The sequence below is a fragment of the Myotis yumanensis genome, unplaced genomic scaffold (genome assembly GCF_028538775.1).
Source record: "Myotis yumanensis isolate MYYU_CA2020_CCGP unplaced genomic scaffold, mMyoYum1.0.hap1 SCAF_10, whole genome shotgun sequence".
In the NCBI taxonomy this organism is placed as follows: Eukaryota; Metazoa; Chordata; class Mammalia; order Chiroptera; family Vespertilionidae; genus Myotis; species Myotis yumanensis.
The window spans coordinates 51,894,669-51,910,142 of NW_027223761.1; the positions used below are offsets into that span (position 1 = coordinate 51,894,669).

Sequence of the window (15,474 nt, forward strand, 5' to 3'; positions counted from 1 at the left end):
GAACAACATCCAGTTCTTAATTGCTGAGTTAAACTGCTACGCTAGTGTTCCCCCTACAAAATGGAAAGAAACTTAGTCCTTGTGAATGTTACCTCTAGGATCCCAGCATAGCTGATGCGAGAGAATGGAAACCTGTACATTATGCATCTTTTCATGGACGACTTGGCTGTTTGCAACTTCTAGTTAAATGGGGATGTGGCATAGAAGATGTGGACTACAATGGAAACCTCCCAGGTATCCACAAAAGCAAATATTTTGGATTTTCATTAATGTAAGCTTTTAAAATATTGATCATGTTTTAAGAAATTTAAACTGTCATCATGCTAATAGTCCCTCACAAAATATAAGTAGTAAGTATGTTAACATGAACATTTTTTAAAATCTTATATTACTCCTATATTGTGTGCCTATCATGTGACCATTTTCTTTTTCTGGAATGATATCAGCAAAACAGAAATTTGCAAAATTAAACTTGGATTTTCTCTTCTAGCTAGTTGTTTCCTTCGTCTACTGTCTAGAGTTATTATTTTTTTAGCTTTATACATCTCTTTCCCACAGACTACTTTATTTTTTTTAATGTGTTTATTGATTTTTAGAGAGAGGAAGGGAGAGAGAGAAACATCGATTTGTTGTTCCACTTATTTATGCAGTCATTGGTTGCTTCTTTATGTACCCTGACCTGAGGTTGAACCCACAACCTTGGCATATTGGGACGATGCTCTAACCAACTGAGCTACCCGGCCAGGGTCCCCACAGACTGCTTTTAAAAAAGTATAAATAGTGGACGCTAGTGTATATGAGTTAATTTGCTAACTGCACTTGTCCAGCCTGCAATCAACTGGCCAGTTGAGATCTATACTCTAAACACTGTCTTCTAAGAGCTGCTATAGAAATTCATAAAAGGGGTAGGTTACAGTAAGATTGGAGTGAGGGTTACTAAAATGATACTTGAATTATGTCTTAAAGGAATTTTTAGCAAACAAATGAATTGGAAGTCTATGCAGAATTATATGAACAGATTTGATTCAATCTCTTTGCTTCTTAAAATACCCTAATTCCCTGTGGAGCTCTGATTCCTTACCTGGGCATGCTGGGTCTTTATTATTTGGCTCTTACCTATCTACCTCCCTGGCCTCACCTCTACTCCTTTACTCTGCTATCTGTAATCATTTTGCTTCTTTCTTTAAAAAAAAAAGTTTTTATTGATTTCAGAGAGAGAAAGGAAAGGGAGAGAGAGGTAGAAACATCCATGATGAGATAGATTTATTGCTCGGTTGCCTCCTGCACACCTCCTACTAGTGATCAAGCCCACAACCTGGGCAGACCAGGCATTGAACCATGACCTCCTTGTTCATAGGTTGACACTCAACTACTGATCCACACTGATCGGGCTGAAGTACACCCTTTAATGTTCATTTAGTGAAGGTCTGTTGTATAAAAATTTCAGTTTTTGTGTATCTGTAAATTATTATTTTACTCTCATTCTTTTTTAAAATAATTTTTGAATAAAGTTTTAGAAATAAATTTGTGTATATGGTGTAACAAAGCATCCAGTTTCATTTTTTGCAGGTATATGTCCAGTTTTCCCAACATTTATTGAAGAGATTGTCCTTTTCCCCTTGTATATTCTTGGCTTCTTTGTCATAGATTAATTGACCACATAAGTGGTCAATATTTGTGCTAGTACTATACTGATTTGATTTTTATGGCTTTGTAGTATAGTTTGATATCAAGGAGCGTATACCTCCAACTTTGTTCTTCTTTCTCACATTGCTTGGGTTATTCGAGGTCTTTTGTGGTTTCATATAAATTTTAGGATTATTTGTTGTAGATCTGTGAAAAATGTCATTGGTATTTTGATAGGGATTGCATTGAATTTATAGATTACTTTGGGTAATATAGATAATTTAATGATATTAATCTTTCCAATCCCCATCCTATGGTATTTATTTGTGTTGTCTTCAGTTTTCTTCATCAAAGTCTTATAGTTTTCAGAATATAGGTCTTTTACCTTCCTGATTAAATTTATTCCTAGGTATTTTATTCTATTTGATGCAATTGTAAATGGGATTGTTTTCTTAATTTCTCTTTCTGATAGTTTGTTATTAGTTGATTAAAGTCTTAAATATAAGACCTAATACCTAGTAGAAAACATAGGCAGTAAACTCTTTGACATTGATCTTAGAGATATTTTTTTGGATATGTCTCCTTCAGCAAGGACACCAAAAGCAAAAATAAGCAAATGGGAATACATGAAACTAAAAAGCTTTGCATAGCAAAGGAAACCATCAACAAAATAAAAAGACAGCCTACTGAATGGGAAAAGATATTTACAAATGATATATTTGATAAGGTGTTAATAACCAAAATACATAACAAATTCATATAACTCAACATCAAAAAAGCCTAAAAAATCCAATTAAAAAATGGGCAGAGGACTGCAATAGACATTTCTGCAAAGAAGACTTACAGATGGCCAACAGACCTATGAAAAGATGCTCAACATCCTTAATCATCAGGGAAATAAAATATATCACACCTGTCAGAATGGCTATTATCGAAAAGTCAACCAATAACAAGTGTTGTTTTCTTTTTTTTTTTTTTTTCTTTTTCTCTTTTTTTTTTTTCTTAAATCTTTATTGTTCAGATTATTACATTTGTTCCTCTTTTTTCCCCCCATAACTCCCCTCCTTCCAGCTCCCACCCCACCCTCCACCCTCACTCCCCACCCACTGTGTTCATCCATAGGTGCATGATTTTTGTCCAGTCACTTCCCGCATCTCCCACACCCCTTTTCCCCCCAAGAATAGTCAGTCTATTCCCTTTCTATGTCCCTGATTCTATTATAATCACCAGTTCATTCTGTACATCAGGTTATTTATTCACTTGATTCTTAGATTCATTTGTTGATAGATGCATGTTTGTTGTTCATAATTTGTATCTTTACCTTTTTCTTCTTCTTCCTCTTCTTAAAGGATACCTTTCAGCATTTCATATAATACTGGTTTGGCGGTGATGAACTCCTTTAGCTTTTCCTTATCTGTGAAGCTCTTTATCTGACCTTCAATTCTGAATGATAGCTTTGCTGGATAAAGTAATCTTGGTTGTAGGTTCTTGGTATTCAGCACTTTGAATATTTCTTGCCATTCCCTTCTGGCCTGCAAAGTTTCTGTTGAGAAATCAGCTGACAGTCGTATGGGTATTCCCTTGTAGGTAATTGAGCCTCTTTCTCTTGCTGCTTTTAAGATTTTCTCTTTGTCTTTTGCTCTTGGCATTTTAATGATGATGTGTCTTGGTGTGGTCCTCTTTGGATTCCTTTTGTTTGGGGTTCTCTGCGCTTCTTGGACCTGTAAGTCCATTTCTTTCTCCAGATGGGGGAAGTTTTCTGCCATTATTTCTTGAAATAGGTTTTCAATATCTTGCTGTCTCTCATCTTCTGGCACTCCAATAATTCTGATATTAGACCGCTTAAAGCTGTCCCAGAGGCTCCTTACACTATCTTCACACTTTCGGATTCTTTTTTCATTTTGCTTTTCCAATTGGGTGTTTTTTGTCGAATCTTTGGTTTGATTATTGTACTCCTCTGGTCTGCTATTGGGTATAATATTCTTTATTTCAGTCCGTGTATGCTTACTTTCTAATTTCTTTATCGTAGCATCGAGGATCTCATTAGTTTTCGTGAGGCTCTGCACAAATTTATGGCAAGCCCTCAAAATTGCGATTCTTAGCTCCATATCCTCCATTTCTGTCATGTTTTTTTGTCTCCGCATCTTTTATGCTTTCTTGGTGCACCCCCTTGTGGTCTCTGTGCGCAGTCTTGTTCTAGCCAAGCCTTAATTGTTGTAGTTAACACTAGAGGGATTTGACCACCAGGCCGACTGGCTATAGGAATCAGCTGTATGGAAAACGTCTGCCTTCTGGGGAGGCGCTAATCCAGCCTTTGCCTGAGGCGATCGGCAAATGGCTCTGCGCAGGGTTTGGGCGGGGCGGGATCAGCAGGGCGGGCGGAGGGAGCAGTTATGGCCACGCTCAGTCCCGTTCCCAGAGGCTCTGCTTCTCAGAACCCCGGCAGCCGCTGCAAACCTCGGAGAGAAAGCTGCCCTCAGGTTCCAACTGATGCCGGATAATCCCGCTTCTCCCGTTTGAGTCTGGGTCCCTAGAGACTCGCCCGGATCTGGAGCCCAGAGTCTGAGACTCACTCCCGACAGAAAACGACAACCGCGCCCTCAGCCACCAGCCCGCTTTGCGCGCGCACCTCAGTACCTTTGTATTTTCCACACTGCGCCGCCTCTGAGCCTCGATTTGCTGTTCTCTTTCCTTCTAGTTGTAGAGTCTCTCTTCAGCCAGCCTTCCTGTGGTTCTGGGTGATGTCCGTTCAGTCTTTTAGTTGTATTTTTGAAATGGTTGTTTGCGGCAGCGGTCTCCGGTGTTTACCTACGCCGCCATCTTGGTCTCCTCAACAAGTGTTGTTGTGGAGAAAAGCAAACCCTCCTGCATGGTTGGTGGAACTGTAAATTGGTGCACCACTATGTAAAACAGGAGGGAGGTTCATAAAAAAATTGAAAATGAAACTGCCTTATGACCCTGCAATTCCACTTCTGGTATTTACCATAGAAAATAAAAACATTTATTTGAAGATACATGCATCCATATGCTCATTGCAGTATTATTTACAATAGCCAAGATATGGAAGCAACACAAGTGCCCATCAATAGACAAGTGGATAAAAAAGTGGTGGTACATGTATACAATGGAATATTATTCAGCCATTAAAAAGAATGAAATATTGCTATTTGCAGCAATATGAATGTACCTAGAGGGTATGATGCTAATTGAGATAAGTCAGAGAAAGATAAATACCATATGATTTTACTTACATGTGGAGTCTAAAAACAAAACACCAAGCAGACAAATAAAACAAAACAGAAATAGACTAATAGATACAAAGACCAAACTGATTTTGCCAGAGGGATGGGGCTGGGGAGATTGGTGAACAAGATGGAGGAGAGAATAAGAGGTACAAACTTCTCTAAAGACTCCATCAAAAAACTACTAAACTTAATAAATGAATTTAGCAATGTGGCAGGATACAAAATTAACACCCTGAAATCTGTGGCTTTTTTATACACCAATAATGAACCTACATAAAGAGAAACTAAAAAGACAATCCCATTTACCATTAACAAAAAATTAAGATACCTAGGAATAAACTTAACTAAGGAGGTAAAAGCCCTGTACTTGGAAAACTACAGGACATTGAAAAAAGAGATAGAGGAAGACATAAACAAATGGAAGAACATACCATGTTCATGGATTGGTAGAATCAACATCATTAAAATGTCCATACTACCCAAAGCAATCTATAGATTCAATGTACTCCCCATTAAAATACCAATGGCATATTTCACAGACCTAGAACAAACTCTCCAAAAATTCATATGGAATAAAAAAAGACCCCAAATAGCCACAGCAATCCTGAGAAAGAAAAACAAAGTTGGAGGGATCACAATAACAGATAACAAGCTATAATACAAAGCCACAGTTCTTAAAACTGCCTGGTATTGGCACAAGAACAGATATAAAGACCAATGGAACAGAACAGAGAACCCAGAAATCTACTGAAGCCACTGTGCTCAATTAATATTCGACAAAGGAAGCACGAGCATACAATGGAGTCAATACAGTATTTTCTTCAATAAATAGTGTTGGGAAAATTGGACAGAGACATGCAAAAAAAATTAAACTAGACCAAGTTACACCATACACAAAAATAAACTCAAAATGGATAAAGGACTTAAACATATGACGGGAAACCATATAAACCTTAGAAGAATCCATAGGCAGCAAAATATCAGACACATGTCTTAGCAATATCTTTACCAATACAGTTCCTAGGATAATGGATACCAAGGAGAAAATAAACAAATGGGACTACATCAAAATAAAAAGCTTCTGCACAGCAAAAGAAAACATCAACAAAATAATAAGAGAGTCTACTACATGGGAGAACATATTTGCCAATGTTATATACGATAAGGTTTTAATCTCCAACATTTACAGGGAAATCATACAACTTAACAAAAGGAAGATAAATGATCCAATCAAAAAATGGGCAAAGGACCTAACTAGATACTTTTTGAAAGTGGACATACAGAAGGCCAAGAGACATATGAAAACATGCTCAAAGTCACTAATCATTTGAGAGATGGAAATTAAAACAACAATGAGGTAGGTACCATCTCACACCTGTCAGAATGGCTTTCATCAACAAATCAACAAATGACAAGTGCTGTTGAGGATGCAGAGAAAAAGGAACCCTCTTGCACTTCTGGTGGGAATGCAGACTGGTGCAGCCACTGTGGAAAACAGTATGGCGTTTCCTGAAAAAATTAAAAATGGAACTCCCATCTGACCCAGTAATCCCATTTCTAGGAATATATCCCAATAAATCAGAAACACTAATCAGAAAGGATATATGTACCCCTATGTTCATAGCAGCACAATTTATAATAGGTAAGCTTTGGAAACAGCCTTAGGGCCCATCAGCAAGTGAGTGTATTAAGAAAACTGGTACATCTGCACAATGGAATACTGCGCTGCTGTAAAAAAGAAGGAACTCCTACCATTCGAAACAGCATGGATGGACATGGAGAGCATTATGCTAAGTGAAATAAGTCGGAGAAAGATAAATATCACATGATCTCACTCATTTGTGGAATATAGTGAACAAAAATAGATCCAGAGCCACAGAAGCATCGAACATACTGTGAAACCTCAGAGGGAAGGCAGGGGAGTGGAAGAGGGGTGGTGGTGGTGGTAAGAGATCAACCAAAGGACTTGTATGCATGCATATAAGGATAACCAACGGACACAGACGGAGGGTGAGGGCATGTGCTGGGGGGTGGGAGTGGCTGGGGAGAGGTCAATAGGGGAAAAAGGAGGCATGTAATACTTTAAACAACAAAAAATTTAAATGAAGAAAAAGAGGTACAAACTTCTAGTTATAAAATAAATAAATCACAAGGGTGTAATGCACAGCATAGAGAATTTAGTCAATAATATTGTAATAATTTTGTACAAATGAAATATGGTTACTAGACTTATCATGGTGATCACATCATAAGGTATATAAATGCTGAATCACTAAATTGATCACCTGAAACTATACTTTAATAAAAATACAAGTAAAAACATTTTTAATGAAGTATAACATGAATACAGAGAAGTGCCCAATTTAAATGCACAGCTCATTGAATTTTTACAAAAGAACACTTCTCTGTAACCACTAGCCAGATTAAAAAAAATATAGAATAGTCTCCATATCCTTTTTTTTGGTTAATCACTCCAAAATTAATCACTACCTTGATCTCTAACATAAAATTAGTAACTTTCTTTTTCTGAACTCTATGGAATAAATTAATATATTGGCATTCCAAAGAAGACATACAGATGGCTTCTTTTGATTTTCCAAAGTGGTTGTATTAATTTATATACCCACGAGCACTGTTTAAGACTTGAAGTTGCTCCACTTTCTCATTGACACTTGATTTGTTTGTTTTTACTTTTAGTCATTCTTTTGGATGTATAGTAATATCTTGTGGTTTTAATTTGCATTTTCTTTGATAACTGCAGTTGTAGAACATCGTTTCAAATACTCACTGGTCATTTGGTTATTTTCTTTTGTGAAGTACCACGTCAAATCTTTTGCCTTTTTTAAAAATTAGGTTAGTTGTCTTTTTAAAAATCGAATTGTAGGCATTCATTATATATTCTAGATCAGTGATTTTCAATTGGTGTGCTGTGGCACACTGGTGTGCCTCAAGAATTTTTAAAACATGCAATAGCTGACTCGTTAGTCAGGGGCACTGACCTCTTTTCCCCTTAGTTTGTCAAATAAAAAAAATAACAACAGCCAGCACAACAATAGCCGTTTGATGTGAATGAATCAAAATTATACCTATTTTTTGGTGTGCTTCAGAACTTAATAATTAGTTTATGTGTGCCATGAGATGAAAAAGGTTGAAAATCACTATTCTAATAGAATCTCTTTGTCACTTACATGGGTTTTTAAATATCTTTTCCATTCTGTGGCTTACCTTTTCAGTCTTTTAAGATGTCTTTTGATTCATAGAAGTTTTAATTTTAATAACTTCTTGCTTTATGGTTACCACTTTCTGAATTTTGTTTAAAAAGTCTTTCCCTATCTTCTGTGTCCATAAGTTATACATCTATGCATGTAAGTTCTTTGGTTAATATCTTCCCACCCACTCATCCAACCCCACCTTCCCTTTCCTTAACATTTCTTGTCTGTTCATGGTGTTCTTGTTTGTTTTTCTAGTCGTTTATGGCTTTAAAACATATTTTGTCTATTATTTTTCAAGGAATTAGAGTAGAAATTATGATGTAGTGTGTGTCCTTAGTTTGTAATTTTGATCCAACCTTCTTTTTTAAAAAAATATTTTATTGATTTTTTACAGAGAGGAAGGGAGAGGGATAGAGAGTTAGAAATATCAGTGAGAGAAACATTGATCAGCTGCCTCCTACACAACCCCTACTGGGGATGTGCCCGCAACTAAGGTACATGCCCTCGACTGGAATCGAACCTGGGACCCTTCAGTCCGAAGGCTGATGCTCTATCCACTGAGCCAAACCGGTCAGGGCCCAACCTTGTTTATAATAAAAACTAGTGGCCCAGTGCATGAATTTGTGCACATTGAAAGGAAATTAATGAGACTAAATATTTTAATATCGTTATTTGCCCTTTCTCTATAATAGAAGTGTCAACCAAATTCATGATTGACAATACAGATCAAAACACGCGTACAATTGGTGCCAGCATGATATATATATATATATATATATATACACACACGCACACATATATATATAAAGTTGCTTAATTAAACCTGCTTTCTGATTTAGCTAAACTTTTTCCAGCCCAGTGAAGCACCCCAACTTCTCTTTCAGGTAATTGTCAGCAACACAGCAGTAAATATCAAACTGAAGCAGATTATTATTGTAGATCATGCAGGGAGAACTAAGGGTAAAATATTTAACTGCAGCAGTGTTTGACTATATTCTGCGCAGTGAGAAAACCTGAAGTCATTTTCAAGGTCCACCATTTCTTGATTTCAGTTGGGTCAAGTTTCTAAGCTTTCTAAATCTCCATTTTCCGGCTAATGAAAAGAAAATAGGTTTCCACTGAGTTTCCTATCTACTCCAGGACTTCTGTGAGGATCAAATGAGATGAGGCATGAGAAAACACTTCACAGACACTTGGCTAAAGTGTGAAATGTTTGCACCTGGTTATAAAGCAAGTCGTGTTCCTGGGCTGAAGAAACTGTAAGGAGGCTAGTTGCTAGGGAGAGGAAGCTGGGCGTTGCTACGTGGCGTCATTACTCAGCGCACACAGCGACCGTTTCCTGGCTGGGCTGGGCTCGGCTCGGCTGTGGGCCGCATTTTGCGCCATGGGATCTTGGCAGCATCGCCTGCATTTTGTTGGGCTGTTGCTCTGGGGTGGTGGCAGGGCCAGTGTCCCACTTGGGGGAAGACGAGTGTTACTTTGTAGGCGCCAGGTCCACAATGCTCTTTCTCTGTAAATGGCCAGTGTGCATCACAGCAGCTCCTGCATTGAGCATCTGTCCCCTGGTGGTCATTACTTGTCATAGCGACTGATCAGATGGTCGGACACTTAGCATATTATCCTTTTATATATATACTAGAGGCCCATTGCAGGAAGATTCCTGCAAGAATAGGGCTTCACTCCCGCCTCTGCTGCCTCGGCTCCCTCCCGCCTCCCGCATCCTCGCTGCTGCCAGTCACCTCCTGAAGCCTCCCGCCACCTCCTGCCTCCTGCCGCCGCCGCCGCCTCCCACCACCTCCTGATGCCACCTCCTGCCTCCCACCACTGCCCGCCGCTTCCCTCCATGTCCCTGCCGCCCGCTGTGCCCCAGCTCTGCTCCCACCTCCCGCTTCTGCCGCCTTGGCTCCATTCCTGTCTCCGCCGCCTCTACTTTGCTCCCTTCTGCAGCGCTTGGCTTCCTTCTACGTCAGGGGTCCTCAAACTTTTTAAACAAGGGGTCAGTTCACTGTCCCTCAGACCGTTGGAGGGCCAGACTATAGTTTAAAAAAAAACTCTGAACAAATTCCTATGCACACTGCACATATCTTATTTTCAAATAAAAAAACAAAACGGGAACAAATACAATATTTGTATTTGCATGTGGCCTGCGGGCCGTAGTTTGAGGACCCCTGTTCTATGTTGTCTTCAGTCTTCGCTCCCAGCCAGTATATGCAAATTAACTGCCATCTTGGTTGGGTTAATTTGCATATAGTCACTCTGATTGGCTGGTGGGCGTAGCGAAGGTATGGTCAATTAGCATCTTTGTCTTTTATTAGTGTATACTAGAGGCCTGATGCATGAAAATTCGTGCAAAAGTAGGCCTTCCTTCCCCTGGCTGCCAGCACTGGCTTCCCTCTGGCACCCAGGACCCGGGCTGCTTCCTTCCTCCTGCCACCTGCTGACACCCGGGACCCAGGCTGGCTTCCCTCGGGCCACCTGCAGGCACCGGGACCTGGACCTGCTTCCCTCCAGCCCTGGCTTCATCAGGAAGGATGTCCGGAATGACATCTGGAAGACCTCCGGTCATATTACCCTTTTATTAATATAGATATATAATGTTTATGGAAAATTGACAAAATACATAGTGATAAAAATAACATCATTCATATTTGCATAGTGACTATTTTGGCTTATTTCTTCCCCTTTTTTTGCAAAATACTTAAGAATTTTGTCTATTATTTATCTATCTTACATAGCAAGCATTTTCTCATGTAATGATAAGCTGCATAACTGGGATTTCACTTTCCAAGAAAACATTCTGGGGCCTGCTCTTTGGTGAGCCTCCTCTGGCCTCTCCATACACATAGTAAGTATTGCTTTGGCTTGACTAGAAGGTCGAGTAAGGACCTGTAGGCTGGAAAAAGATCTATTCTCTTTGCTCAGAGTATGTCCCTGTGAGGATTAGAGACAACGTATCATTTATTTTTTTTATGATTATTTTTATTGTCAATTTAAAAATGAAATTCTTTTTTCTCTCTCACTTATAGTTCACTTAGCAGCCATGGAAGGCCACCTTCACTGTTTTAAATTTCTACTCAATAGAATGAACAGTGCAACACAAGCTTTAAAAGCCTTCAATGACAATGGAGAAAATGTGCTGGACCTGGCCCAGAGGTTCTATAAGCAGAACATTTTACAGTTTATCCAGGGGGCTGAGTATGAAAGAAATGATCCAAAAGATCAGGAAAGTAAGTAATAAACCTGAAATGTTTTAGCATTTAATATGTAGAATAAATTGAAAAGGAAAAGAAAGAAGTTGTAAGTTAAACATTAAAATATGTTATGTACCATTGTCCATATATTTATACAATTTCTTTTCTTTATTGAGAAATATTTTAGGCAGAAATGTACAGAGATTAATATAATGAGCAATCTTCATACCATTGGATTTAAGAATAAAATAGTCGTTGCTAATCCAGCTGGAGATGGGGAGGGAAAAAGAATATATGCCTAGAAATAGAGATTTTTCAAAGTCTAATTGAACTCATCACTTTTGCTAACTTTCCATTGGCAAGAGTTTTGTTACATGGCCATATACTAGTATTAACTAGGAGCCTGGAGATTTCGCCACCTAGATGAGAAGCCTCATCTCAGTTGCAGCTCGCTTACTAATGAAGGGAATGGATTTTAGTAGACAACTAGCAATCTTTGAAACTTCTTTTAAAACTTTATTAAAATGGCATACAAGGGTATGTATCCTTTTATGACTTAACTTCTATGACATATTTTTTAGATTAGGTTGATAGATGTATCCTAGTTTTGTTTTTTAAATCCTCACTGGAGGACATGCTGAGAGAGAGAAACATTGATGCAAGAAGTGGATGGGTTGCTTTCTGAACATGTCCTGACTGGGAATTGAACCAGCAGCCCTTCAGTGCACAGCACCATGCTCAACCAACTGAGCCACTCTGGCTGGCTGCTTATTGATTTTAGAGATAGGAAAGGAGAAGGGGGGAGAGAGAGAGAGAGATGGAGGGAGGGAAGAAGAGAAAAAAATATTGATGTGAGAGAGAAACATCTGACAAAGAATATAGGTATAATTTTGATTCATTCACACTGGACAGCTATTATTGTGTTGGTTGTTGTCATTTTTTTTTTAATTTGACAGTCTAAGGGCAAAGAGGTCAATGTCCCTGACTAAATAGTCAGGTATTGCATGTTCTAAAAATTCTTGCAGCACATCAGTTGAAAATTGCTGATATAGATTAGTTTGATTTTTTAATGAATAATTTTGAATTTCATCTGTGTTTATATATATTAGTAGTTCATTCCTTTTTATCTCTGAATAGTATTCAGAGATAAAATAGTATTGTATGAATGTATATATTTTATCAATTCACCTGCTGATGAGTATTTGGATTGTTTTCAGTTTGGGCTATCCTATCTAATAAAAGAGTAATATGCAAATTGACCATCACTCCAAAACACAAGATGGCCACCCCATGTGGTCAAAGATGGCCGCCACAAGATGGCCTGCAGGGGAGGGCAGTTGTGGGCGATCAGGCCAGCAGGGGAGGGCAGTTGGGAGGGACCAGGCCTTAAAGGGAGGGCAGTTGGGGGCGATCAAGCTGGCAGGGGGGCAGTTAGGGGTGATCGGGCTGGCAGGGGAGCAGTTGGGCGTCGATCAGGCTGGCAGGGGAGTGGTTAGGGCGTGATCACGCTGGCAGGCAGAAGCAGTTAGGGGCAATCAAGCAGGCAGGCAGGCGAGTGGTTGGGAACCAGCAGTCCTGGATTGTGAGAGGGATGTCTGACTGCCCGTTTAGGCCCGATCCCACTGGAATCGGGCCTAAGTGGGCAGTCGGACATCCCTCGAGGGGTCCCAGATTGGAGAGGGTGTAGGCTGGGCTGAGGGACCTCCCCCTCCCGCGTGCACGAAGTTTGTGCACCGGGCCTCTAGTCATTAATAATAGAGATCTGCTCTGAACATTTACATAGACATATGTTTGCATTTTTCTTGTTAAATACATAGGAGTGGAGTATATGGTAGGTGTATATTTAACATTAAAAAGTTGTCTAATTGTTTTCCAAAGTAGTTATATCACTTTACATCCCCACCAGATACGCATGAAAATTCTATCTGCTCCATGGAATTCCCAACATTTGATATGGTCATGTTTCATTTTAGCCTTTCTAATGGATGTGAAGTGTTATATTATTGTGATTTTAATCTACATTTTCCTGATAATTAATGATATTGAGCATCTTTTTATATGGGCATTCATATATGTTCTTTTATGAAGTGGGCATTTAATTCTTTTGCCCATTTTTCTTGGATTGATTGTATACTAATTATTGAAAATTTGACAGTTCATTATGTTTTGTCAGATATATGTATTGCAAATATTGTCTCCCACTCTGAAGCTTGTATGTTTTTAATAGTGTCTTTCAAAGAGCAAAAGTTTTAAATTTTGATAAAGTACAACTTATCAATATTTTACAGTTTATGTGTTTTTTGTGTCCTATCTATGAAATATTTGCCTTCCCCAAGGTCAGCAAGATATTCTCCTATGTTTTCTAGCAATTTTACAGTTTTAGCTTTTTAATTTCTATCTTTGATCTCTACATCAAGTTAAATTTGATGTATTGAATGAAATAAAGTGTTGATTTTAATTTAAAAAATATAGCCACTTGTCCTAGCTCCATATTTTTTGGAAAGCAGCTTTATAAAAAATCAGCCATGTGTATATGTATAGGTGTATTTCTGGCCTCTGCATTCTATCTATCGTACTAATATATCTGTTTATTTGCCAGTACTCCCTGTCTTGATTACTGTTGCTTTATAATGAGACTGTAAGTTTCAAACTTTGTTCTTTTTAACATACTCTTTGGCTATTCTAAGTTGTTTCTTTTCCATATGTAAAAATGAGAATAGCTATATCTCAGAGTTGCTAAGAGGCTTAAATGAGGCAGTCCTTGAAAATGCTTACAGCTGTTCCCGGCATTCAGTAAGGACTCAATATATGTAGTTGTTATTTTTTTTAAAAAATCAAGTATTTACTACTAGAGGCCCAGTGCATGAATTCATGCACGGGTGGGGTCCTTTGGCCTAACCTGTGATCGGGGCTGATCGGAAGGGAGGGAGCTGGCCTGCTGGGGGGAGGGACCGCAAGAGGTTGGCCCCAGCAGCAAGCTAACCAATGGCTGATTCCTCAAGGAATTGGGCTCCCTCCTCCCTCCTGTCTGGGTACAGGGTGCGGGTCTGTCAGGGCGCCAGCAGCAAGCTAACCATTGGCCGATTCCGTGAGGAATTGGGCTCCCTTCTCCCTCCTGTCTGGGCCCTGGGTGTGGGCGAACCAGATTTGGGACTGTCAGGGCCCCAGCAGCAAGGTCTGGGTTAGTGCGCATCATAGCTATTGGCTGTTCCAGTTGTTCTGGTCGTTCAGTAATAACCATCACTTAGGCTTTTATATATATAGGTATTCTAGGCACTAGTAGACCAGGTACATTCACACATCTATGTGTGTGTACATATATACATATATATATATATATATTTGTATATGTGTATATACATGCCTGTACTTCATTTACTTACAGTTTACTTTCTTCACTTCCTTGCAAACAGAGGGAAAGAGTGGTTTATGCTAATGTAGGACTTGAGCCAAGTATGTCTTTATGCAAAGGGTCAAAAATGACCATCTCTTTGTGTTTTTTGTGAGCAGAGCCATGGGTAAAAGGGACTATGACTAAGAATAGTTCTGGTATAATACTACTACTAGCATGTTTGAGGTCCTGAGGGGTGGAAAGGCTACACAGTTAATAATAATCTTATTTTGTGGTTCTCTTTTTATTACTTTATTGTTAACAGAACTAATTCCAATATAACATTCTCATACTTTAGTTAATATTGAAATCTAAAATGTGCACCCGCTTAAGGCAGGAAAAAAGAATTAGCTCATGTGTTTACTGAAATGCTGAATTTTTTATTCATAGGTTTAGCATTTCCAGGTCATGTGGCTGCCTTTAAGGGTGATTTGGAAATGCTTAAAAAATTAATAGAAGATGGAGTAATCAATATTAATGAACGTGATAATAATGGATCAACTCCTATGCATAAAGGTGAGTTATGATTCTTTGTTGTTTTTTTAAAAAATACATTTTATTGATTTTTTACAGAGAGGAAGGGAGAGGGATAGAGAGTTAGAAACATCGGTGAGAGAGAAACATCGATCAGCTGCCTCCTGCACACTCCCTACTGGGGATGTGCCCGCAACCAAGGTACATGCCCTTGACCGGAATCAAACCTGGGACCCTTGAGTCCACAGGCTGATGCTCTATCCACTGAGCCAAACAGGTTAGGGTGAGTTATGATTCTTGTTTAATTTTCAATTCTGACACAATTGCTATTGAAT

The 15,474-nt window shown here is 38.9% G+C and overlaps 1 protein-coding gene across 3 annotated transcripts in view; it reads left to right on the forward strand.

The window, feature by feature from the left end:
• ANKRD42 (ankyrin repeat domain 42) overlaps nucleotides 1-15,474 on the forward strand; it is a 52,775-nt gene that overhangs the window by 15,389 nt on the left and 21,912 nt on the right. For all 3 annotated transcript variants that reach the window (XM_070425728.1, XM_070425730.1, XM_070425729.1), the window contains 3 exons: nucleotides 99-234; nucleotides 11,110-11,310; nucleotides 15,056-15,181. In XM_070425728.1, coding sequence (XP_070281829.1) covers nucleotides 99-234; nucleotides 11,110-11,310; nucleotides 15,056-15,181 — 463 coding nt within the window. The remainder of the gene's footprint in view (nucleotides 1-98; nucleotides 235-11,109; nucleotides 11,311-15,055; nucleotides 15,182-15,474) is intronic.